General features: G+C 35.8%; 2 protein-coding genes across 4 annotated transcripts; both read right to left on the reverse strand.

Annotated features, from left to right (window-relative positions):
• Positions 1–5,139: 5,139 nt before the first annotated feature.
• On the reverse strand, positions 5,140–8,020 carry LOC125869309 (uncharacterized). 2 transcript variants are annotated; one of them, XM_049549883.1, is made up of 4 exons: positions 7,708–8,020; positions 7,084–7,165; positions 6,025–6,183; positions 5,140–5,467 (listed from the first exon to the last, which is right to left on the reverse strand). In XM_049549883.1, the coding sequence occupies exons 1-4, from the start codon at positions 7,900–7,902 to the stop codon at positions 5,370–5,372; spliced, it is 534 nt and encodes a 177-aa protein (XP_049405840.1). In that variant the 5' UTR covers positions 7,903–8,020; the 3' UTR covers positions 5,140–5,369. The 2 variants fall into 2 exon arrangements, with proteins under 2 accessions (XP_049405840.1, XP_049405841.1); XM_049549884.1 differs by having other exon boundaries at positions 5,173–5,461; positions 7,708–7,933.
• Positions 8,021–10,840: 2,820 nt separating this feature from the next.
• LOC125869291 (probable serine/threonine-protein kinase WNK11) lies at positions 10,841–14,622 on the reverse strand. Of its 2 annotated transcripts, none has more exons than XM_049549860.1 (3): positions 14,534–14,622; positions 12,372–12,883; positions 10,841–11,576 (listed from the first exon to the last, which is right to left on the reverse strand). In XM_049549860.1, exons 2-3 carry the CDS (start codon positions 12,873–12,875, stop codon positions 11,196–11,198), a joined length of 885 nt encoding a protein of 294 aa, XP_049405817.1. In that variant the 5' UTR covers positions 12,876–12,883; positions 14,534–14,622; the 3' UTR covers positions 10,841–11,195. The 2 variants fall into 2 exon arrangements, with proteins under 2 accessions (XP_049405817.1, XP_049405818.1); XM_049549861.1 differs by having other exon boundaries at positions 14,530–14,556.
• Between the last annotated feature and the right edge of the window lie 12,449 nt (positions 14,623–27,071).

The raw sequence follows: 27,071 nt of genomic DNA on the forward strand, positions 1-27,071 counted from the left end.
CAACAGGAGATTCAGGCCCTTGAAGACAATAAGACTTGGCAGGTAGTTGACTTACCTGAAGGCATGCATACTGTTGGTTCTAAATGGGTGTACAAGGTTAAATACAAGGCAACTGGTGAAGTGGAGAGATTTAAGGCCAGACTAGTTGCTAAAGGGTACAGCCAACAAGAAGGATTATACTATCATGATACATTCTCACCTGTGGCCAAGATGGTGACAGTCAGATGTGTGATTGCTTTAGCTGTCTCTAGAGGCTGGAGTTTATACCAAATGGATGTTTATAATGCATTTCTTCAAGGTGACTTGGATGAAGAAGTCTACATGGACATGCCAGAAGGTTTTAAGAAGCCATGGGAGAACAAAGTATGCAGGTTACTCAAGTCTTTGTATGGCCTTAAACAGGCATCTAGACAGTGGAATTTGAAACTTACTACTGCTTTATTGGACTCTGGTTTCACTCAAAGTGATCCTGACTACTCTTTATTCACTTTGACCAGAAGAGCAGATATAGTGGTTATTCTTGTCTATGTTGATGATTTACTCATCACAGGCACTAGTGAGAAAATGATCATTGAAGCTAAAGACAGTCTACATCATAAGTTCAAACTCAAGGATTTAGGTGAGCTCAGGTTTTTCTTGGGCATTGAAGTCCTTAGATCTCCTAAAGGTGTTATTCTCAATCAGAGAAAGTATGTTTTGGAACTCATTGCTGATGTAGGCCTCACTGGTGCCAAGCCTGCTTGCACTCCTCTTGAGACCAATTTGAAACTTACCTCAGTTGATCATGATGTGGTAAATTGTCTTACTGGAGATGCTCCTCTACTAGATATTACTTCTTACCAAAGACTGGTTGGTAAGCTTCTCTATGCAACCATTACAAGACCAGACATTTGCTATGCAGTTCAAACCCTCAGTTAGTTTATGCAGTCCCCAAAGAAGTCACATTAGGAGTCAGCACTTAGGGTGGTTAGATACTTAAAAGGCACAGTAGGTCAAGGTGTATGGTTGCAAGCCAAACCTACCACTACTCTTACCTGTTGGTGTGATTCTGATTGGGCTGCATGCCCTAACACTAGAAGGTCCATTACAGGCTATGTGGTCAAGTTTGGTGAGTCATTAGTGTCTTGGAAGTCTAAGAAACAACACACTGTTTCCAGAAGCTCAGCTGAGGCTGAATACAGAAGCATGGCTTCAGCTGTATCTGAAGTCACTTGGTTACTTGGATTGTTCACTGAATTGGGAGTTCCAGTTCAAAGTCCTATCAACATTCTCAGTGACAGCAAATCAGCCATCCAATTAGCAGCAAATCCGGTCTTCCATGAGAGGACCAAACACATCGAGATAGACTGTCACTTCATTCGGGATAAAATCAAAGAAGAGGTGGTGGACACTATACATGTTCCTACTCGACAACAACTTGCAGACTTATTGACAAAGGGGCTCAGTCAAGCTCAGCATTCTTATCTCTTGGGCAAGCTTGGTGTGCTTAATGTTTTGCACCCTTCAGCTTGGGGGGTGTGTTAAAATGATCAGATGATACAAAATGTGGATACAGAATGTGGTGTCACAAAGTTAGTTAACAGAAACAGATAGTTAACAGAGAAGTTTGTTACAAGTTGTTAGGTTGTTAGGCTGACATATGCATTAGGTGTGTTAGTTAAGAACCTTCTAGATGCTTCTACAATTTTGTAATCTGTGTGTATAAAAGCGTTGAGAATGCTTCACATTGTAAATAAACCATTATACAGATCAATAGAAAACTCTCTCTTCTTCTCTCTTTCTAATTCTCTGTTCATCTCTGTCTAGAAGAGCTTCAAGCTCAGAATTCTAACAGTTTTAGAAGCGCTTGACCGCTGTGGGAAGACATTACAATCTAGCAGACTATACAAGTACCTCAATGAGCAAGGACATTCAGTTGAATCAGGGAGATTCAAATGATTTCTTCTTATCTTGCTAACAAGGCGCAGTTGGATGACCATGCTATCCATCTTCTCTTCAGCGCAAATCGTTGGGAGAAGAGGTATTTCAGTTCATATGACCTAATTTGTATAGCAATAATGTATTTTGTGAAAGAGATGCAAAGAGTGCCCGATAGACAGAAGTCATCTATTTGTAATAAGTTAATATTTACGCATATAGTATTTAGCCATAGATTGAAAGAGAAACTAAGTGGCATTGAAATTTTCTCTGCTACTATTAATTTAAAGTAACTACTTGACAAGTTCTCCACATTAATTGTTATTTTCTCAGGACAATATGGACATAACAAACTGAGAAAAAATAACAATATGATTTTCTGGTCTTCAACTATCTTAGGTTGTTGCCATGTGAGCTTTTGTTTAGCGATAAGAACACAAAACGTGACATGTGTGTTAGGCGCATGTCATGGCTCAAACCCTACTCCGTGGTATTTGCATTGGGAAGAAGATAGAGGAGTGGGTCACTTGGAGTTTCAAACGTGTGTGTTGACTGCACTCGGGCCAGAATCCCACAGGGGTGAAAAATAATGTTAGGTTGTGGAAATATTTTCATCAAACTCACCTTCTCCTGCAACTAATTCAGAACCTTTTTCATGGAATATGGTGTGATCTTCTGACCAAAATGGAAGTGTTAGTATCTTTCACCTGCTTCTTTCTTTTCTACTCCTTTGAATTAGGTATCAGTCTTCATTCTTATTTACCGTCATTATCTGGATGGTTTTACCTTGTTTGGCAGCCAACAATTTTACTTCCATGTTTAACTATTCATGTAAAATTTTCAGTCAAATCACTTGGTGTTATTGTGAACGTTAACCTTCTATTAAGCTTTTGCATTTAGGTTGTTCTAAATTTTCTTTGCAATAATGCAATGTGTTAATGGAGGACAAGCTGAGGAATGGAACTACTCTCATTGTTGATCGCTATCTTATTTTGGAGTAGCATTCTCGTCTGCCAAGGGACTTGATATTGAATAGTGTAAGGTGAAATCATGTCTTACTTCCTCAATATGCTGTTTTGTTTCTCAGACAAGTTTTAGTAGTGAGATTTTTTACCGTAGGCTCCAGAGATAGGGTTGTTAGCTCTGGATCTGGTTGTATACCTTGACATACAACCTGAGGTATCTATTATTGTTTTTCTTCAATCGTCTCTAGTTAAAAGAGATAGTGTGTGAATAGCAATTTTTACAATTGAAATCTTAAGTTTGGATAGATGTGGATTTCTTAAGCAATCTCCATTCCTGTCATATATGACACTTTTTAATCCAGGATTAAGCTGTATAATTTCAGTTGGTATTTCTAGTTGTTCGTCATTGCCTTGTTAGATATAGATTCTTTTTCATCAGTCATTTTTAATCTGGAAGAGTTACACCTATTGTTGATTTGATCTTGAAATAACCAGAAAGCTGGTGAGAGAGGAGGTTATGGAGGTGAGAGATATGAACCAGCAGCAGCAGCTTGAGTAAGTCTTATTTGGCTCTTCATGATTCCTCATGGAAGGTAGTTTTCTTCCCTTCCTTTCCCCGGTGCCTCAAGGGTGCTGGTTTAATTAAAAATCTACATAGCAAGTATCTGATACTAAGCATAGTTCTCAACTCAGTAGTTCTCTTTGAGTTTGTTTGGATTTCTGGTCAATTTACATGTCCACTAAATCAGTATGGTAATTAAGGTTTTTTAATATTGTATTGTTTATTTTAGGTTATCGATGTGATCCTTCCTCTTGAAGATATATACAGAGAAAAAGCTGAGAGGAATTGTTTGACTGTATGACAATATGCCAAAAAGGAAGACCGTTGTCTCAGTCAAGTGTGCTGAATGTCATACATGAATCTGCAACTCCGTACGTGTAACATGATCTTCTTTTATTTTGCGTTTGGCATATATTTTATCTTAGAGATTTCTTTGTCAGGGCACAAGTACTTTATGTCTTGTCGATTCTTGTATATATACCAGCTTGTTGTGAGTTTTGATTTTCTCCACATTTTGTGGAGTGTTTCTGGATTAAGTGGTGAATGTTATGGAATCACCTCAGATTTTTTTCTTTCTGTTAATTCAAATTTGCATGTTTGAAAATTGAAATCATGAAAAAATGTGACTTTTCTAATATAATAACACTAGTAGTTAAGTGGTCATGTTAAAAAATCAACTCTGATAATAATTTGAAATGGGAATACTCCTGCCTGTTGCTTTTGGCAACAAAACTAGAAGGGTGTTTGTGAGCTTTGTTGTTCAGCATTATTTTCAATCTGAAAGAGGTCTCTGTAATTGTATTTTCATAAAATTAGTAGAGAAAAACTGTGACAATCATATAGTAATAATTATAGAAACCCTCACTGAGCAGTGGTACAGTTTTCATTTGATGAATGAAGTTTGCCTGGCAGTAGACAGTACTCACAATAGATTGGAGTTCCAGTCGTGTAGAAATAGACACAATTTTGAGCTTCCTACGAGGGGGTGGTGCGCAATTTTTTTTATGAAAGAAGTAAATGAACAAATATAGAGAAAAAGTTGTCAAAAAAGGAACCTCAAGTTTTCATCAAATACATTTCTTCTAACTGTCTATTTTGCTCTTTTGAAAAGGTCTACTGAAAGGGCTGAATAAGCAAAGCTCACAAAAAGCATCAAACTGATTGTGTTTCACTATCTGATTCAAACATAAAAATTGTGAAGAACATCAATCTAAATATGAAATTTCACAAGAGGGAAAACTAGCAAGGATCAATATGCATGGATCCTGTTACGTGATTAAGGTAATTAGCCTCATTGGCAGAAGCGAAAAAGATTACAGGAACTGTTGGCCGTAATCATCTATTCACATAATCTGTCTAATTGCCATGCTTCTTCCCTGTGAAGTATATTCACATCACAGTTTTCCGCCCCTAAGAAGTAAGTATTTTTCTTCATGAACCAAGTATTCTCAATGAGTCAAGCTGGAGTGGTTTATAGAGTGGACAAGTCTTTCCCCTTGCATTTCTTTAAAGCTGTTGTCATGTTTCAAACATGTAAGATGTGACCTACATGTCACCAATTAAGCAACTCTGTCATTGTGTGTGTCAACAACTCCCTCACAATTTTTGCTGCTAAGAATTTAGATATTTATACACCAGAGCTCGAATTTTAGAGATAGAGAACATTATAGAACAAATTGAACACTTTGCTTGTGTTAAAATAGTCCATATAGAACAAATAGAAGAATTACTATCATGTTACTCTGAGGACTAGAGTTTATTCAATAAAATGCACAAGAAAGAATACAAGTGATTTACGGATCATAGTAAGTAAAGCCTGTGAGCATATATTTGCAGAACTTCTATTAACAGATAAAGTGTCAAAAGCCAAAAGGTTTACGTGATGACTTATCTATACATCTTTGACACAAAGTAGTATTATGCTTTTAGTCCTTTCTGGGTAATGACATCTCATCTCTTGCCATGCTGCTGCTTTGTAGTTGCTCCAGTACTGCTTTCATTCCAGTGAGATACTCCACTAGCCCTTTGAAGTAGTTGGTTAGCAAAAAATAAAGCATGAAAAAAATATGTTTTTACTCAATGACAACAATATACCCCGTGTAATTGCACAAGTGGGGTTTGGGAAGGGTTGTGTGTACGCAGCCTTAGACCTACCTTGTGAAGGTAGATAGGCTGTTTCCAATAGACCCTTGGCTCAGGTAAAGCATATCAAAATCAATAAGAAAAGGAAATACAATAGAGAAGGAATCGTATAGAAACAATGGAGAAAGGAACAATATATAGCAGCAACAAACAATACTATAACCAAAACGAAGAAAACAACTAGAAGTAAAATTGAAGAATAAGATAGTAGAAGAGTACTAATAATAACACTAATAAGGGAAACTAGACCATGCTCAACTATTTGCTATTTAACTCAATGACATGCACAGTAGATAATTACCCTAAAGACCTAAACAATTAAGAAATTTACATGTATCTGGCTAAAGGTAATGGTATTTCTTTCCGATTAGGTGGCAACCAAGGGAACATATTACTCAGTTTGCATTGCTTTACTAACTAAAGTCTGAAGAGAATTACCATTTACATAGTTTCGACAGTCGTGATGGTTAATCCTCAAGTCAGTATCCCATCCTTTGTTGAATCTGTTTGCCGCATCCATTGCATCAGTCTCTGAGTAGCCAACAAACCAACACTTCCTTTTAGGCAGCTTCTTCAGTGGCCTTGTAAGAACAACTCCTGTCATGGAATAAACTAGTTTGAAGACGTGAATTGCTTAGGAGACGACTTTCGATATGAACTTATAATGGTTAAGAGACGGGAAAAGTTTTTTTTATTTTTTTTTACTTCCAAACAACTTTGATCATCAAAGTTAAGTGGTCATTTCTTATTGAATGATGACCATAACAGGTGTCAGCTGAAACCAAAGGAAATTATGAACAAAGGTCATACTTATTATGAAGAAGTACGACTAGAAAGTGACACCTATGATTTTCAATATAAAAGAGAGACACGAGTTTGGATATATTGGTGATTCAAAAATTGACTAAGTCTCACAGATTCAACGTCTAAATGAATTTAAGGTACGAACTAGGATAAGCTGCAAAGTTAAGATAAAACAGTAATCTATCCATTTCTCCTGTATAGATTTGGAGAACAGTTCAAGTTGCCTAAGCATCGTAGACGGGGTCAAGTATATAGTTTGAGTAAGAGTCTGGGACTTGGTGATGGTCTATATAGAAGATATAAAGATAGTTCAAGTTCACAGATAAGTTTTGTGCTTTTCCTGTGAGTTTGACAAAACAATGACTCACTGATGCATCATAGCATTACTCATTTGCCATCTCCTTTCTTTGTTACTATATTTCTTAGAATAATTATACAATCTTTGCACAAGGTTAGGACATTTATCATATATATAAATATTTATTTTTCCATTTTACCTTTCTTCTAGTATCAGTACTATTAGAAACACAAATTTTTGATGAATGTCCCTATCAGAATTGCCTCATCAGTAAGAAATCTCCAACTGAAAATCTTTGGAAAATGTTACCAATGAGCCAAATTCTGATGGATTTAGTCAAAAATGACTTGAGTAGCAATGACTTTCAAACTTTAAGAGGAACTAAAAGGTCTGACCTGGTACATTTCTGCCAGATAGAGCTGCAACAGCTACAGCAATGCTTTCCGGATCTTGAGGTTGGAAATCATATACTAATACCTAAACACACAGATTAGTAACCCTGTTAAGACTTTTTTAAAATTCTTTTTCCGTTTAATCATTAGAAATTTGAAAGTCTCTATAGTGGATTCACTAAGGTAATTAACAATGAATGAGATTATTATACATGAATTACTTATTTTTAAAAGGGACTCCTTTTTCTTTAAATAGTTTAATCCCTCTTTGCTAATACACACATTCTCATTCCATGTTCTATTTGTATACTCATTTGATTATGATGATTTATAGTCACACTTATTTTAGAGCACAATATTTCAAAAGTTTTCATTCTTAAACATAGTGCCCAATCAAACTACATCATATAAATTGGAACAGATAGAGTAATTAACCTTTTCTGTATACCGCCAACCAAAAACACCATTAGCTCATAAAAACATTATCTCTACCCAACCCGCCTAATACCTACCGAGTTATTGTTCTCAGCCTATTTTGACCGTCCAAATTCAGCCCAAATCGCGCATTTGAAACCCCTAATTTAGAGGACAAAATGCAGGAGGGAAAAAAAGGAAAAGAAATAAAACCTGAGAGTGAAGGGAGGAGGAGGGGTTGATAATGACCATGAAATGCTGCAAATCCCAGAAATTGAGAGAGTAAGCAGTAGACATGAGCAACTGGGCAGGTCCTTTTGTGGCTCTCAAAGGCACAGCTGCTACGTATACTTCATCTCTTCTGCTACTTCCTATTCCTATGGATTTCGCCAATGACATCGATAGCATTTCCCTCTTCTTCTTCTTTCCTTTTGTGTGGCTGATGACAGTTGTTTCAATCTACACCATTATATTTTCCTCAAATTACGACTTTTCTTCTCAGCTGCTACTCCCTCCTTTCTAATTTATATAATATATTATACTACTAATTTAAATTGACAGAGAATTAGAAAAATGATTTTTTTTTTTTTTGAAATTTATAGTTTAAAATAAGGCATAAATGTTTGTATAGTTATAAATTATTTTATTAAAGCTAAAATAAATATTTTAAAGTTAAATTGTTACTCCCTCCATCCAAATTTATATGAGTTATTTTGTCTTGACACGAAATTTAAGAAAGAAGAATTTTTGAAACTTGTGGTTTAAAATACTCCATTTGTTCCATAGTAATTGAATTTGTGGGGCAATGCACACTTATTAAGAAGAACATTCATAATTTATAGGGGAAATTACGTGGATAAACAAACATATACTAGTTAATTAACTAGCATATCTATAGTTTGAATTAATACTCACATATTAATTTTAGTTGTAATTACGTCTCCTCTCTCCCTCTCTCTCGCCTTTCTCCTCTTTTATACATATTCAAATACAAATTATACATATACATATATAATTATATGACATATATATAAATACAGTTAGCCTTTCTCCACTCTTTGCCCTCTCTCACTCGCCTCTCTCCTCCTTCTTCCAATCTCGCTCATAAGATATACAATTACATATGTCTACTAGTTACATATATACAATTATTTGACAAATATATATATAATTTGACAGATATACATATACATTTCGTCTCTCTGCCCTCTCTCCTCCCTCTCCAATCTCGATCGTCTCTCTATTCTCTCTAACATGTAGCCATGAATCGTAATTAGCAAACAATAGCTATGGAGCATAATTAAGTTATTTTTGAGTGGTTATATGCGAAAGTTCCTCTAATTTATACCATATTCAATATTGTTCTTCGTGAAATCATAAGTGTAACTTTATTAGTAGAACAATTTATCTCCTACAAAATATCAAACTTCATTAAAGGAAATGGAAAATATGGAAAAAAATTCAAGCATATATCTTAAACTTTGAGCAATTCAATTACTTTGAACAATGAAAAAAGCCCAAAATAATCAATTAATATGGAATAGAGAGAGTAAGACCATCTTCAACCCACCTCTATTTTACTCTCCATTCTCTATATTTGGAGAGTAAAATAGAGAATGGGCACTCCAATCGATCTTTATTTTAGACTCTATTCTTCATTTTTAGAGAGTTGAATAGTAGTTCTCCAAATTTGGAGAACTACTATTCACACTCTCTATTTCACTTTTTCAATATTTTATTATTATTTCTATTATTTTCTAATTAACATATTATTTTACATATAATGTCAATAATTAAATATCTAATATTCATAATTCTTTTAAATGTAATATAATATTTTTTTAAAAATATTATTTAATATACACTACTTTCATCCCGAATAAAATATTTTATTTATTTTCTAATTTTCGTCAATAATATAATTTTATTTTATTATTAATTTTCACAATAAAAAATGCACAAAATTAAAATGATAAGATGAAAATTTTAATTTAAAAATACAATACATAACTTAATAATTTAAATACAAGATAAAACACAATACAATACATAACATAATAATTAATTTATCACAACAATCATTTAGTAATCCGGTAGGTCGTTTCACAATTTAGCACTATTCGAAAAAAATTTAGGATATGATAGTAGATGAAAATCTCCAATTTGAACAATTTTTAGCTAGACATAAAAAAATTAAGGACAAAAATACTAATTTATAACTCCGTAATGCATTAATAGAATATTTATGGGAGCAATGTAATAATTTTGAAAGTTGAGTGTTTATGTAATTGTATTTCACTTTTATTTGATTTTATTCATTAATTTGTATATTATATAATATTTTCTTGTAATTTATGTTATTTAGAAATTTAAAATAAAATATAATTTTATATTAAATAAAAAATTTGAAAAATAAAATTTTATATCACATGAAAATTATATAAAGTAATTATTTGGGAGAAAGAAAGAATTTATATTATGAAATAAGAAAATAAGAATGAAATAGAAATAATAACACAATATTGAGGAGAGAGAAAAAATAATTAGAGAATAAAATAGAGAATTGGGTTGGAGTTGGTTGTCTGGAAAAATAGAGAACTTTAAGTCATAGATATATGTGTTGCTAGAAATCATTACATTGAGGGTAAAATAAATATTTTAAAGTTAATATGTTATTAATATTAAATATAAAAATGTGTTATTAGTAACTAAAAATGAAAGGAAATCATATAAGTGAGATTGACAGAGTACTAAATATAAAATGTGACATTCTTTTTGGCCCGACTAAAAAAAAGAGAAAAGTTATGTTTATTGAGAGGGAGGCAGTGTATTTCAGAGGCTTGATTTAATGTTTTGTTCTCCCCCTTGAAATGAATATAGTTCCATATAGTGAGACTGAGAGTGTACTAATTTAACAGGTTTAACTAGAGAAATGCAATTCATAGAAACAAAAATAGGATATCTACACTTCAAAATATGATATTTGAAATCTCGAAATCAAGATATGTAACACATGTTATGGTGTAGAAAATTACTTACACTACCAATATATATTATTTATACTCAATCAAAATTAGTACTCCTTCCAACTTCCATCAGTATATATTATTTATACTCGATCAAAATTAGTACTCCTTCCATCAGTATATATTATTTATACTCAATCAAAATTAGTACTCCTTCCGTCTCAATTTATGTAATGCCGTTTGATTAAGCACAACGGATTTTGAAATTCTTACTCTATAAACCTTGGATATTTGTGTTAAAAATAAAATTCCCTCACGAAGGAAAATTGTCAATTTGATTTTAAAAATGTAATGCATTATGCTACAAATGGATAGAACAATAGGGAATAACAGCTTCTTACTTATTATCAATGAAGTAAATTTTACAAAAATATTGTAATACAAGAATCTAGGAATTGAATCTCATATCAAACATATTCAACTTAATAAAGTTCAGACTTTACACCTCAATTGGATTACTATATCACACTCCGTCACACTTATCGAGTTAGACGAAGGCAGGTTATCTCGAGCTACAAAGAACAGTACCAACAGACTAAGACAGCATTGAGCGCTGATAGCTTGTAGTGAACAGCCCCATTATGAAACCAACCGTAAACAGCCTTTGGTACTTAAGTAGTTATGGTTTGGAACCCTTGCAACTATGATAGAATAGCAGAACTTGAACATAATGCATCAACTATCAAGATCATTCTCATCAAAATCAGAAAGGAAAGGATCCTTCAACAATTCAGCTGCAGAGGGTCTTGCTCTTGGCCGTCCAACACATCTTTCAATGAAGGCCTTTAACTCGGGATCGCTCACCCTGTTAAAAGCTTGAGGCTTTTTCCCAGAAGTTACTATCTTGTATAGTTTGGCTAAACTGTCACATTCACTGTAAGGTATCTCCAGAGTAGCCATTTCAATCAAACACATCCCAAACGAGTATACATCTACCAACTCTGTGTAGTTCTCTTCATAAAGCTCTGGTGCCATAAACTCTGGCGTCCCTAGTACAGAATGTGCTGCATGGCTCTTCCCCACGATTGTTGCCAAACCAAGATCACCGATCTTTACCTGTGTAACATGATAACCAGGATGTTTAAGGTCGACCAATCAAAAAGTATTGTATTTTTTTAGATGAACATCTGAAGCTCACGAGTAACTACCTTAGAAACTCTTTTTATAAATAAACGAACACTTCCAAATGTACTTTAGTGCCTAAGTTTTCATTTCTTTTTAATCCTAACAGGGCCCGTAAACTCTTGATTATACACAAAGTGAGATGAATTACCCACAGATTTTATGTTAGTGAATATGATTTCTAACTTCACCGGCTTCTCCACTATGACAGTCGGGGGGGGGGGGGGGGGGGGGGGGGGGGGGGGGGGGGGGGGGGGGGGGGGGGGGGGGGGGGGGGGGGGGGGGGGGGGGGGGGGGGGGGGGGGGGGGGGGGGGGGGGGGGGGGGGGGGGGGGGGGGGGGGGGGGGGGGGGGGGGGGGGGGGGGGGGGGGGGGGGGGGGGGGGGGGGGGGGGGGGGGGGGGGGGGGGGGGGGGGGGGGGGGGGGGGGGGGGGGGGGGCATAGTTTATGTCTACCCCAATTAACCCACTAAGCTAAACATAGGATTTAAGTTCCACAAGCTTTCTCTAATTATACTAATCACCAAAGAGTAAAGGATATGTAACCGAGATAAAACCTGTCATTTCCCTGAATATGTCGACAAAGTAAATGACACGAATTTTGCACCTTAGAATCATAAGAAAGAAGAAGGAACAGGTTCATTTGTAATGTGCAGCATTACGGAGGATTTTTGACATAAGTTTATGTCTATAGTAGAGAAATAGTAAGCCAGTATCGACTGAGTTCATACCTTTCCAACATTTCCATTGATAAAGATGTTACTGCAATTGAGGTCTCTATGAATAACACAAGGATTGTGAGTATGGAGAAAATCCAAGCCCTGTAATATCTGTCTTGACCACTTCTTCAAGGCCTTGATTGAAACATGACGATGTTTCTTTCTATATTCCCTCAAATTACCAGAGGCACACGCCTCAGTTATGAAATTCAGAATGTTACAGTCAGTGTCTTTCCAGAAATGGTACATGACAATGATATTGTCATTCTTCAAATTCTTCAGCAACTCGATTTCAGAATGGATCTTACTGATGATGAAAGGACTGCCACTGAATTTGTTCAATCTAATCTGATTCCACGCCACTTCTCTGCCTTCCTCAAGATCAAATGCCCTATACACCATCTTCACTGCACCATGGCCAAGAAGCTCCTCGTATCGTCCAAACCTCCCAGATGGATCAACCTCAGCAAATAGTTCATTTTCTTGATCAGTTGCATCAGGATTTGCAGTAGGCATACTTAGTTCTGTAAGAGTAAACAGAAGAAGTGAAAACATTTAGAAGATTCATCAGAGAAAACAATCACATAATGTCTATTTCAACAATAGGACTAGGAGGTGGAAAATGGGCAGGTCAAGACTATAAACAGGTCACAACCCAACCTGCCCAAAATTTGCTTCGGTCAAAATGTGTAAAATAACTGGTTATAACCTAATCCGCACAATATAACCTAAACATCCACTCCTTACTTTCTCAAAAACTATTTCTCTCAATAACTAATCATACAACGTCTCTTTCCATAATAGGACCTAAATTTGAGAAAAAAAAGACGTGAGCTTGATCGAGCAAATCACAGATCCACCTTTCCTGGTACTGGTGTCTCACTCATTGCCTTCGGTTCAAACCAGTGGCGGATCTATGCAGAGGTTTGGGGGTGCCACGCCACCCCCGAACTTCGACGGAAACTCTATATATACATAGGTATATATATATATAATATTTATATAAATATAAAGCGTGCCACCCACAGAACAAAATTGTCTTGTGGTGCCATGGTAGGAAGGCAACTTTAGAAGGCTGATGTTGCAGGTTCAAATCCCATTTGTACCTATTTTTTTGAGAAATTTGATGCAGACGTTTTTTAAGAAAAAAAAAGGCTCCAAGCACTGGCACAATTTTTATTTTTATTTTTTTATAATTGTTATTGACTTAAATTAAATTAATTACATTATTACTCCTTTGATTTCTCTTTTATTTGATTAAATACTCAATAAAAGTGTAATATCTTATTATTTACATTTTATTGATTGATTTATGATATATATCGAAAAGACAAATAATTTAATCAAATATAAAATTAATTTAATCGATAAGTCTATTTGGCATCCACGGACTCTATATCCTGGATCCGCCACTGGTTCAAACTACTGTACACAACATTGGAAAAAAGAAAAAAATTGTACTTACATAGGTATCTTAAGCCTGCATCTAGTATCATAAAAAGAGAATTGGGTGCAATGTGCTACACTTCTCCTAATGACTTTTAAATCTTGATTAAATACATACTCCTATAGTACAACTCCATTGCTAAACCTCAAATCACTTATCAGTTTTCTGCAAATTGAACTACTCAAGATTCAAAAGTTCCCAACTTATCAGTTTTCTGCAAACAAAACCTTCAAAGTCATCTAAGAAATTAATACAGCCTACAATATTTATGCTCAAAAATTTGCGGAATCATAAATAAGGAAAACCTCATTGCAATTATACCACAATTAAAACTAGTATAATCATGAATTTCCTAATTCCAAGAAGCAGAGTAGTTTCATAATCTCTCCTTTTCTCTTCAAGCCTTAAACCCCAATGGCGTAACCACATGTAGTGAAAGGTCCTTCATCGAAAAATTACACTATGTATATAAAAATTATACAAAGTGCATATTTTTCACAGGTATATACTAAATCTAAAAACTCTTAACGAAATTTCTGGCTTCTCAACTGAAAACCCCACAAGAAAAGCTTTCAACCACCATATTATTTTTCTTGAAAATCATGTTTAAAGATAGTACACACTGGAATTACAAGTAAGGTCCCAAATAAAAATCTAAACTTTGCAACAAGAATCCACAAGAAATCGATATACAACAAATACTGATAGTGTTAAAAGAAATACTCACAAAGAAAATTGAAGGAAGTGATTTTAGCTATGGCAAGCAAAAAGGGTGAAAGAAAAGATAAAAGAACAACAAGATTAAGCCTATTTATAGACAGTCACAGACTCTTCCATGTATACACATTGGCTAACCCATGATTTAAAGATTTTGGGTGCACTAATATTATTTTAGCTCAAATGTGAACTTTAAGCTAAATCAATATTATCTTAGGTCAAATATGACCTCTAAGCTAAACTTAAAATAAAAACAATGAAAAAGGATTTTGGCTCTAAGCTAAACTTGAAATAAAAACAATGACAAGGGACTTTAGTTGGATTTGAATCCTGATCTCATGAGTGATTCATCAGCTTGTATCAACAACACAAGGATACCCATATGCTTCTCACGAGTGCACTGTTAATTATATCGTAGTTGATGTCAGTTTCTCAAGATAGATATACAAATATACATGTTTTTTTCCGAAGTTGACAGGTGCACGTGCACCCTCACTTATAGGTGTGGATCCTGTGGGGTCCATCCCCATTTGCCAAATCTCACAGTGTCAAAAGGTTGGCAGATTTGGAAGATATTGGATATACATATGCAGATTTTTTCAAAGGTTGGTAAGCTGCAAAGAAGAAAAAATTGTTTTTCTTCTGTAGCATAGTTGGAAAAATACTGCACTTGTTATCTATAAAAGGGAGAGTCTTCTTCATTCTCAAAATGCACCAAAAAAACAAAGGAAAGAAAAGAAGAGTGAGGCATCACAGAGGAAATTAGTCTTTGAGGAAAAAATAGAGAGTGTGAGCGATATTGTAGTGAGGTGGAAAAATCAAAAGAGGGTTATTTCTTTTGAAGTGTGTAGTGGTCTTTGGAGTTTTTATTCAGACCTACAAGTGTAAAAATCCTTACTATAGTGATATCAGTTGCTCCTCTTGGGCCATGGTTTTTCTCTTATTCAAGAGGGTTTCCACATAAAATCTTGGTGTCATTATTGCTCTTTTTATTCTTGTTGATTAATCGCATTGTTGTGTTCCGCTTTTATTGCTTTTATTACCGCAAATATTATTTTTGTTGCGGGTTTATTCCCAACAATTGGTATCAGAGCACATGCTCTGCTCATTTACATAAATATTTTTGCAGCTTATCGTACTATACTCAATGAAAAAAAATGTTTGGAGTAAAGTACGAGGTAGCAAAATTCAATGGTGATAGCGGTTTCTCAATGTGACAGAGAAGGGTGAGAGACTTGCTCATCCAACAGGGTTTGCACAAGGCACTAGGCAACAAATCCAAAAAACCTGAATCCATGAAACTTGGGGATTGGGAAGAAATGAATGAAAAGGCTGCTAGTGCAATCAGGTTGCACTTAACAGATGATGTGGTTAATAACATTATCGATGAAGAGAGTGCATGTGGCATTTGGACTAAGTTAGAAAATCTATACATGTCCAAAACACTGACAAATAAATTGTACCTAAAGAAGCAGTTATACGCCCTACATATGGGTGAAGGTACAATTTTTTTGTCCCATTTAAATGTGCTTAATGGACTAATCACGCAGCTAGCAAACCTTGGAGTAAAGATCGAGGAGGAAGATAAAGCCATAGTGCTCCTAAACTCGTTGCCATCTGCCTATGATAATTTGGCAACAACCATCTTACATGGTAAGGACTCTATTGAGTTGAAGGATGTCACATCTGCCCTTCTGCTTAATGAGAAGATGAGAAAAAAGTCTGAAAATCACAGACATGCTCTAATCACAAAAAGTAGAGGCAGAAGTTACCAAAGGAGTTCAAGCAACTATGGTAGATCCGGAGCTCGTGAAAAGTCTAAGGTCCGATCAAAATCAAAGGCCAGAAATTGTTACAATTGCGAACAACCAGGTCACTTCAAAAGAGATTGTCCGAATCTAAAAAGAAGCAAAGGAGAAAGCAGCGGCCAGAAGAATGATGACAACACAGCTACCATGATGCAAAATAATGACAATGTTGTTCTCCTCATAAACGAGGAAGAGGAATGCATGCACTTGGCAGGTGTAGAGTCGGAATTGGTGGTCGACACAGCAACATCTTACCATGCCACACCAGTAAGAGATGTTTTTTTGTAGATATGTAGCAGGTGATTTTGGCAATGTGAAAATGGATAACACAAGTTACTCAAAGATTGCGGGGATCGGAGACGTTTGCATAAAGACAAATGTCTGATGCATATTAGTTTTGAAAAATGTGCACCACGTACCTGATTTGCGGATGAACTTGATCTCAGGAGTTGCTTTGGACCGGGATGGATATGAGAACTACTTTGCAAATCAAAATTGGAGACTCACCAAAGGGGCATTGGTGATTGCAAAAGGAGTTGCTCGTGGCACGTTGTACAGGACAAATGCAAAAATATGCCAAGGTTAATTGAATGCGGCTCACGAAGAGATTTCTGCAGATTTGTGGCATAGAAGAATGGGTCATATGAGCGAGAAAGGATTGCAAATTCTTTCCAAAAAATCACTCATCTCTTTTGCCAAAGGTACATCGATAAAACCTTGTAACTACTGTTTATTTGGTAAGCAACATAGAGTCTCATTTCAGACATCATCTGAAAGAAAGTTGAATATGCTTGATTTGGTATATTCTAATGTCTGTGGTCCAATGGAGATAGAATCGATGAGAGGTAATAAGTACTTTGTTACATTTATTGATGATGCTTCACGAAAATTGTGGGTTTATATCTTGAAAACCAAAGATCAGGTGTTTCAAGTATTTCAAAAGTTTCATGCTCTGGTAGAAAAAGAGACGGGTTGGAAGCTAAAACATCTCTGAACTGACAATGGAGGTGAGTACACTTCAAGAGAATTTGAAGAGTACTGTTCAAACCATGGAATCAAACATGAAAAGACAGTTCCTGGAACCCCACAACACAATGGTATAGCTGAGAGAATGAATCACACCATTGTTGAGAAGGTGAGAAGCATGCTTAGAATAGCTAAATTACCTAAGTCATTTTGGGGTGAAGCAGTTCAGTCAGCACGTTATCTTATCAATCGTAGTCCATCAGTTCTATTGGAGTTTGACATTTCAGAGAGAGTTTGGACCAACAAGGAGATGTCTTACTCGTACCTAAAGGTGTTCGATTGCAAAGCTTTTGCACATGTACCGAAGGAGCAGAGAACCAAGCTAGATGATAAATCAGTTCCCTGCATATTCATCGGATATGGAGATGAAGAATTCGGGTACAGATTGTGGGATCCTATAAAGAAAAAGGTCATCAGAAGCAGAGATGTAATCTTCCGACAAAGTGAAGTTGGAACTGCCGATGCTCTATCCGAGATGGCCAAGGAAAAGAATGGTATAGTCCCTAATCTTGTCACTATTCCTTCTACTTCTAACCATCCCATAAGTGAAGAAAGTACGATCGATGAAGTTGCTGAATAGGAAGAGAAACCTAATAAGATTGTTGAGCAGAGGGAGCAACTTGGTGATAATACCGAGCAAGTGGAGTACCCGGAAGAAGAAGAACAATCTCAACCTCTGAGGAGATCAAAAAGACAAAGGGTAGAGTAATCCAAGTACCCTTCCTCAGAGTATGTCCTCATCAATGATAAAGGGGAGCCAAAAAGTCTTAAAGAGATATTGTCTCATCCAGAAAAGAGCCAATGGATGAAAGCCATGCAAGAAGAAATGGAATCTCTATAGGAAAATGGCACATACCAGCTAGTTGAACTTCCAAAAGGCAAAAGACCGCTAAAGTGCAAGTGGGTCTTTAAACTCAAGAAAGATGTAAATGGCAAGTTGGTCAGGTACAAAGCTTGATTGGTTGTAATAGACTTCTAACAAAAGAAAGGTATTGATTTTGATGAAATTTTTTCACCTGTTGTCAAAATGACTTCTATTCTAACTATTTTGAGCCTAGCAGCTTGCCTAGATCTTGAAGTGGAGCAATTGGACGTGAAAACTGCATTTCTTCATGGAGATTTGGAAGAAGAGATTTATATGGAGCAACCAGAGGGATTTGAAGTATCTGAAAAGAAACACATGGTGTGCAAATTGAATAAGAGTCTTTATGGGTTGAAACAGGCACCAAGGCAATGGTACAAAAAGTTTGACTCTTTCATGAAAAGTCAAACGTACACAAAGACCTATTCTGATCCATGTGTATACTTCAAAAGATTTTCTGACAACAATTTTATTATTTTATTGTTGTATGTGGATGACATGTTAATTGTAGGACAAGACAAAGATTTGATTGCAAGGTTGAAAAGGGATTTGTCCAAGTCATTTGACATGAAGGACTTGGGCCCGACACAATAAATTCTAAGGATGAAAATTGTTCGAGAACGAACAAAAAGAAAGTTGTGGCTATCTCAAGAGAAGTACATTGAACGTGTACTAGAACACTTCAACATGAAGAGTGCTAAACCTATTAACCGCCTCTTGCGAGTCATCTGAAGTTGAGCAAACAGATGTGTCCTACAACAAAAGAGGAGAACGAGGGAATGACCAAAGTTCCTTATTCTTCAGTAGTGGGGAGTTTGATGTATGCAATGGTGTGTACAAGACCTGATATTGCTCATGCAGTTGGTCTTGTTAGCAAATTCCTTGAAAATCCTGGAATAGAACTGCTTGTGTTTTGAAGGATCTGATCCAATCTTAAAGAGCTATACAAATGCTGAAATGGCAAGTGACCTCGATAACAGAAAATTCACTACTGGATATTTGTTTACATTTTCAGGGAGAGCTATATCATGGCAGTCAAAGTTGCAGAAGTGTGTTGCACTCTCTACAACGAAGGTAGAGTATATTGCAGCTACTGAAGCTGGCAAAGAGATGGTATGGCTGAAACGATTTCTTCAAGAACTTGGATTGCATAAGAAGAAGTATGTCGTCTATTGTGATAGTCAAAGTGAAATAGACTTGAGAAAGAACACTATGTATCATGCAAGGACGAAGCATATCGACGTGAGATATCACTGGATTCGTGAAAAGATAGAGGATGGATCTATGCATGTCATGAAGATCCCTACTAGTGAAAACCCTTCGGATATGCTGACCAAGGCGGTATCAAGAGACAAGTTCGAGCTATGCAAAGAACTTGTCAGCATGCACTCAAGCTAGAAACTTAGAGCTACCTCTTTCAGGTGAATGGGTCTGGAGGGGGAGATTCCGAGGTCCATCCCCATTTGCCAAATCTCATAGTGTCAAAAGGTTGGCAGATTTGGAAGATATTGGATATACATGTGCAGATTTTTTCAAAGGTTGGTAAGCTGCAAAGAAGAAAAAATTGTTTTTCTTCTGTAGCATAGTTGGAAAAATACTGCATTTGTTATCTATAAAAGGGAGAGTCTTCTTCATTCTCAAAATGCACCAAAAAAACAAAGGAGAGAAAAGAAGAGTGAGGCATCACAGAGGAAATTAGTCTGTGAGGAAAGAATAGAGCGTGTGAGCGATATTGTAGTGAGGTGGAAAAATCAAAAGAGGGTTATTTCTTTTGAAGTGTGTAGTGGTCTTTGGAGTTTTTACTCAGACCTACAAGTGTAAAAATCCTTACTATAGTAATATCAGTTGCTCCTCTCGGGCCGTGGTTTTTCCCTTATTCAGGAGGGTTTCCACGTAGAATCTTGGTGTCATTATTGCTCTTTTTATTCTTGTTGATTAACCGCATTGTTGTGTTCTGCTTTTATTAACGCAAATATTATTTCTGTTGCAGGTTTATTCCCAACAGATCCGCCTATGTGTATGCATGCAACCTTTCGACGTCGTTTCATTCATCTATCAACTTGGTTATATTCATACACAAACCAAATATATATATTTTTTTGTCTTATAATTTATGTGATGCATATATAATTTGGAGATTCATCAAAAAATTTAATAGCGGATTTTTAGATATTTTAAAATTGTTAAGTATTGTAATTTGTAGTATTTCTTTTAATGAAATTTTCAAATAATATATATATATATATATATTATTAGCTCAGTCCAATAAATGTGACATGGATAAAATTTCAAAGTTGATCAATTTTTTTTAATGTCTTTTAGATATTTTGAATTGTTAATTATTGTGATTTATTATACTTTCTATGTAATTTCCCAATGAAATTTTGAGAACCATATTTTTAAAAAAAAATTAGATGGAGGAGTCTCATTCCTAAATACCCCGGGATCTTGGTACTTGAGTCCGGCTGCCAGGTTTTATTGGATCACTAAACCTAATCAGGTGGCACGAGGTAAGCCCTAATCGTAGACCGATTAAATTTGAATTGCATATTGCATGACTTATTCTGAAGTGATGCTTCCAACATAATTTCTTTTCATACTCAAAGATTGCTGATTAAGGGTGCACCACAATTTTCTTTTGGACATTGAAAAAGTTACATGTGAATATAGTTAATATATATAGAGTTACTACAAGTCCAAAGGGATTCGATGGCTACAAAACTGAATAGCCAGACTTTAAACACAATAAATCCGTGCCATAATTTGCCGTGGACACCTTTTAAAGCCATCCAATACCACAGTAAGTTTATGATTGTGTTTTTTTTTTTTTGGTTTAACTATTTGGTATCCGAATTAACTAGCTGAACTAATTTAAATTTGTGTTGCATACTAAATCAATTAACGAGAAATGCTCTCGGTTGTCAAGATTCAAACATGAGATCTCAGTTTAAGGATTGAGAGATTTCATTCATCCCGTTCCACCATATGTGGTGGCTGAGCTAGAATTTGAATTTTATGGTTTCTAAATTCTAAGATAACGACATTATGTGTTATAGTAACTGAATTCTAAATTTCATTTTGTTGCATATTTTAGTGAATTTCTTAATCCAGATACAATGTTTAAATTCAAGAAAGTGAATTAAGGCTAAATATGTACGGTCAGCATCTAGCTCCGCCCCAAGTGTATGATTCTACTTATGTATATAGTTGAGTAATTTAAAAATGTGTATATAGTTGTGTTGCGTTTAAATTTATTGTCAAGATTTAGCGCGAGATATGGGTTAGCCTCTGCCCTACCCCAAATTAAAAGACAAAATAAAGAGGTAAAACTTTGTAGATATAAGACATTAATTACAAAGTATAAGTAGTACTATAGTTCATGCAACATCCGTGCCTAAATATTTTGCCTGATGAGGTGAATCTAGCTCCTATATGACCAATCTTTTAAAGTAAACAACTTTACGTGACTAAAAACAACTTGTCAATGTGGATTTGAAGCTAACTTTATCCACCCTCGTACGGTACCATAAATGTTTTAGGAATCGTTTGGTACCTCGTTAGAGTTATGTATGGATTAATAACGTAAGAAAGAAATATTGAAAATACTCCTGCACTTTATGTAAATTATTAGTTTCATTTCTGAATTATTGACAGTCTCAAAAATACCCCTCTGCTTGACTAACTAAACTTAGATATAGACTCCTGATATACAACATGACATAACAAGTGGCTTCAAACTCTTGTAGGAGCATGAGACTATTAATAAAAATTTGAGAGAAGGGCTAAAAGCACCTTTGAACTTGCAGAGAATTTAGGAGTGTATATCACTCATGTTGCAAGATCGGGAGTGTATTTAAATCTAGTTCGTCAAGTAAAGAGGTGTTTTTAAGTTTGCCAATAATTTAGGGATGAAACTGTTATCAATCTGTGTTTAAAAAACCAGAATTACTGATTTCAATAAACTTTGCAGAAACACGAAGTAACCAAAGTTTAATAAACCAGTAAGAATAGATGAACAAAAATTAATTGACAAAACTAAAATCTGTAAAAAAACGTACCACAATCTGGAAAAACAGAATCAGAAAAAAGATTAAGCCCATTGAATACACAGTGTCCCCTTAAGAAAATTATTCCCCTCTAGTATCCGAGGTTTGATTTGGAATATGTCCTCCCAGGATAGAATGATCTCAATCACCAGTGTATTGATACCCAAAACTCTGGTGTCAGCGAACCACTCAACAACAGTAAAGTACACGAAGAAATTTTGTGCAGAAGAAGAAGAAGAAATCAAAAAAATTCATAAGGAATAAGTCTGAGAAATCAATGTATTTATAGGCAAGAGGAACTGGTTCCGAAAGGTTGCAATCCTTTCAGAATCCACACGACCATTCATGAAAGTTTGCAACCTTTCAAACAGTCATGGCTGTTTCTGAAAGTTGCGACCCTTTCAGAATAGTCACTTCCAACGGCGGGAAATTCAAATAAAACGGGAAAGATTTAAATAAAATGGGTCGCGCGTGGATCCGAGTCGGGTCGGGCCAATTAACTAATTAATTGAATCGGTTAATTAACTAATTAAAACGTTGGCCATTTAATTTAATTAATTAAATAATGAATTAACTAAAATAATTAAAACAAACTTTGTCCAAAAAATAATCTCTCGATCGATTTTCCAAATCCAAATCCAAATCCGAAGCCGAAGCCGAGCGAGCGACGACGACGACGGCATGAGGGGGGTCCCTCTTTCCAACCCTTTTAACAATTAATAGGAGTGTTTCTATATTTAAACTCTCCTATTTTTCTTTCCACCACCGATGAGGGACAAATGTCTTTTCAATAAAGCATAAGAGGACTTTTCAAGTTCTCAACTTTCCAAGTTCCCAACTTTTTCAAGTTCCTCTTTCATCTTCCCTCCATTTCCCATTAACTCTTGCTACATACCCAACAATCCCCCACATTAATGGGGAATGTTTATAACATAAGAAATGCACGGACGAGTGTGTACTTTACAAGCAAGAATCAATTATATCTGGATAAGTAGGTTTCCCCTTGGACTTTCCGTAGTGAACATATGTCGGATATACTCGATCAGTCGGTAGATGCGATATCTTTGAACCATCGAGCTTTGGTGTATACCTAGACAACCATATGTCACACAATTAACCCTTTACCGTTTATGGTTCTTACGGTTGTGTTCGTTTTAGCCATGAACACCTCCTGGTTTCATGAGTGTATAAAGAATAGGCTTTTGACATAAAATTCTCTTTGAAGCGGCTTACACTTCACACTCACATAGGTGATTTTTAACTGTGTCATCTCGTAGATATACTATTTGGTCAAATCTGTCAAACTTAGAAAATCATTAAAAACTTTAAGCTTTATTAACTCATTAACAAGCCTTAAAGTCTTAACCTTGTTCCTGAACATTGTCTTCATCATGAGAATGGATTGAGTTGATTGACAATGTCGAACCGTCAGTCACAACTTTGTTTTTCTCCTTTAATCTAGCTCTTGGGATCTCCAGTCTGCTAGATAGAGTTACCGCCCTGCTGACTTGTCCTAAGCCGTAAACCCATTTCCTTAGATGATCTTTCAACTGCCTCTCTCACTAGGCCTTTCGTTAGTGGATCTGACACATTATCACTTGACTTCACATAGTCAATTGTGATAATTCCACTAGAGAGGAGTTGTCTTACAGTATTATGTCTCCGTCGTATATGACGAGACTTCTTGTTATACATAACGCTCCCTGCCCTACCTATTGCTGCTTGACTATCACAATGTATGCAAATAGGTCCCACAGGTTTGGGTCAGAATGGAATATCCTCTAAGAAATTTCGGAGCCATTCAGCTTCTTCACCGTCCTTATCTAAGGCAATGAATTCAGATTCTATTGTGGAGCAAGCGATACATGTCTGTTTGGATGATTTTCAAGAGACTGCTCCTCCACCTAGTGTAAACACATAACCACTTGTGGATTTTACTTCATTTGACCCGGTGATCCAATTTGCATCACTATATCCTTCAATCACGGCAGGATATTTATTATAATGCAAAGCATAGCATTGTGTATGCTTCAAATAACCCAACACACGTTTCATTGCCGTCCAGTGAGTTTGATAAAGATTACTAGTGAACCGACTCAATTTGCTTATAGCACATGCTATATCTGATCGCGTACAATTCATAATATACATCAAACTTTCCAACACTCTGGCATATTCCAATTGAGAGTCACTTTCACCTACATTATTTTGAAATGTAAAGCTTAAATCAATTGGAGTTTTGACAACATTGAAATTCAAGTACTTGAACTTATCCAATATTTTTTCAATATAATGAGATTGAGATAATGCTAGTACCTGAGGAGTTTTGAGAATTCTGATCCCTAAGATCAAATCAGCAACTCCCAAGTCCTTCATAACGAACTTGCTGGACAGTATGCGCTTAGTAGCATTTATATTGTCAATGTCTTTACTCATTATTAACATGTCATCAACATACAAACAAACAATGACTTCATGATTCAGAACGTTTTTAATGTAAACACACTTATCACATTCGTTAATCTTGAATCCATTTGCCAACATTGTTTGGTCAAATTTAGCATGCCATTGTTTGGGTGCTTGCTTGAGCCCATAAAGCGACTTCACAAGTCTGCACACTTTCTCTTCTTTACCAGGAACCACAAACCCTTCAGGTTGTTCCATGTAAATTTCTTCCTCCAACTCTCCATTTAAGAAGGCTGTCTTTACATCCATTTGGTGAATTTTAAGATCATGCACTGCCGCTAGTGCTATTAACATTCTAATTGATGTTATCCTTGTTACTGGAGAGTATGTATCAAAGTAGTCCTGACCTTCCTTTTGTCTATATCCTTTGACTACAAGTCTAGCCTTATATTTGTCAATAGTCCCATCGGCTTTCATTTTCCTTTTAAAGATCCACTTTGATCCTAAAGGTTTATTTCCTGGAGGAAGATCAGCCAATTCCCAAGTATGATTACTTAAAATTGATTCGATCTCACTATTGACTGCTTCTTTCCAATAGATTGACTCAGATGACGACATAGTTGCTTTAAATGTTTAAGGCTCATTTTCAAGCAAGAATGCCACAAAATCTGGTCCGAAAGAAGTGGATTTCCGTTGGCGAGTACTACTCCTAGGATCTTTATTAGGTTGTGCATTTTCCTTTGATTCTTCCCGTGGTCGTTTAGATCTTTCACTTGTCGACTCACATTCAATTTTATAAGGATAAATGTGTTCAAAGAACTCAGCGTTATCTGACTCAATTACCGTATTCACATAAATTTCAGGATTATCATATTTGTGAACCAAAAATCGGTAGACCTTACTGTTCACATCATATCCAATGAATACACAATCCACTGTTTTGGGTCCAATTTTTACCCTCTTAGGTAAAGGAACTTCTACCTTGGCAAGACACCCCCACACTTTGAAATATTTCAAGTTGGGTTTCCTTCCTTTCCATAACTCATATGGAATTGATTGCATTTTGCTACGGGGTACCCTATTGAGTATCTTGTTAGCCGTAAGGATGGCTTCTCCCCATAGATTTCTTAGTGAACCAGAACTGATTATTAAGGCATTCATCATTTCCTTTAATGTTCTGTTCTTCCGTTCAGCCAAACCATTTGACTGCGGTGTATATGGTGCAGTAGTTTGACGGATAATACCATATTCCAAACATATCTCAGCAAAATGAGATTCGTATTCTCCACCCCTATCACTTCGAATCATTTTTATCTTTAGATTCAATTGATTTTCCACTTCATTTTTGTATTGCTTAAATGCATCAATTGCTTCATCCTTACTATTAAGCAAATATACATAACAAAATCGAGTGCAATCGTCAATGAAAGTTATAAAATACTTTTTCCTACCACGAGATGGTGTTGACTTCATATCATATATATCTGTGTGAATTAAGTCTAAAAGTTTTGAATTTCTTTCAACAAACTTATAAGGATGTTTAACAAACTTACTTTCCACACAAATTTCGCATTTCGATTTATCGCATTTAAAATTAGGCAATACTTCTAAAGTAACCAATTTCCACAAGGCTTTGTAATTTACATGTCCCAAACGGGCATGCTATAAATCATTTGACTCCAATAAGTAAACAGAAGCATAATTCTTATTAATACTATCAACAACCATTACATTCAGTTTGAAGAGGCCCTTAGTGAGGTAGCCTTTTCCTAAGAACATCTCATTCTTACTTATTACAGCTTTGTCACTAACTAGGACACACTTAAACCCGTTTTTAACGAGCAGTGCAGCAGAAACTAAATTCTTCCTAATAGTAGGAATGTGCAGAACGTTGTTAATTCATAGTCAACACCTTGCCGGATGTCATCTTCAACATTACTTTCCCAGTTCCTGCAATCCTTGCTGTTGCTGTGTTTCCCATGAACAAATTTTCATCAACCTCAGCAGGAGTGTATGTTGCAAAGGCTTCTTTCGCAGAGCAAATATGTCGAGTAGCACCTGAGTCGAGAAACCACTCCTTGGGATTTCCAACTAAGTTGCACTCTGAGATCATTGCACATAGGTCATCTGTATCTTCCATCTTTTCCACGATGTTTGCTTGGCTTTTGCCTTTCCCTTTGTCTTTGTCTTTGTCCTTTCTTGGAGCACGACAGTCAGAAGACTTGTGATCAGCCTTACCACAATTGTAACAGTTGCCCTTGAACTTTTTCTTGGCCTGTTCTGACTTCTGTCCGTTGGACTTCTTTCTCTTCTTGTCTTTGGTAGGAGCTTCTTCAACAATATTAACTTCAATTACTGTCGAACTCTTACGAGACTTATTTTCGGCAGTTTTGTTATCTT

This window comes from Solanum stenotomum, chromosome 6, assembly GCF_019186545.1.
Source record: "Solanum stenotomum isolate F172 chromosome 6, ASM1918654v1, whole genome shotgun sequence".
Classification (NCBI taxonomy): Eukaryota; Viridiplantae; Streptophyta; class Magnoliopsida; order Solanales; family Solanaceae; genus Solanum; species Solanum stenotomum.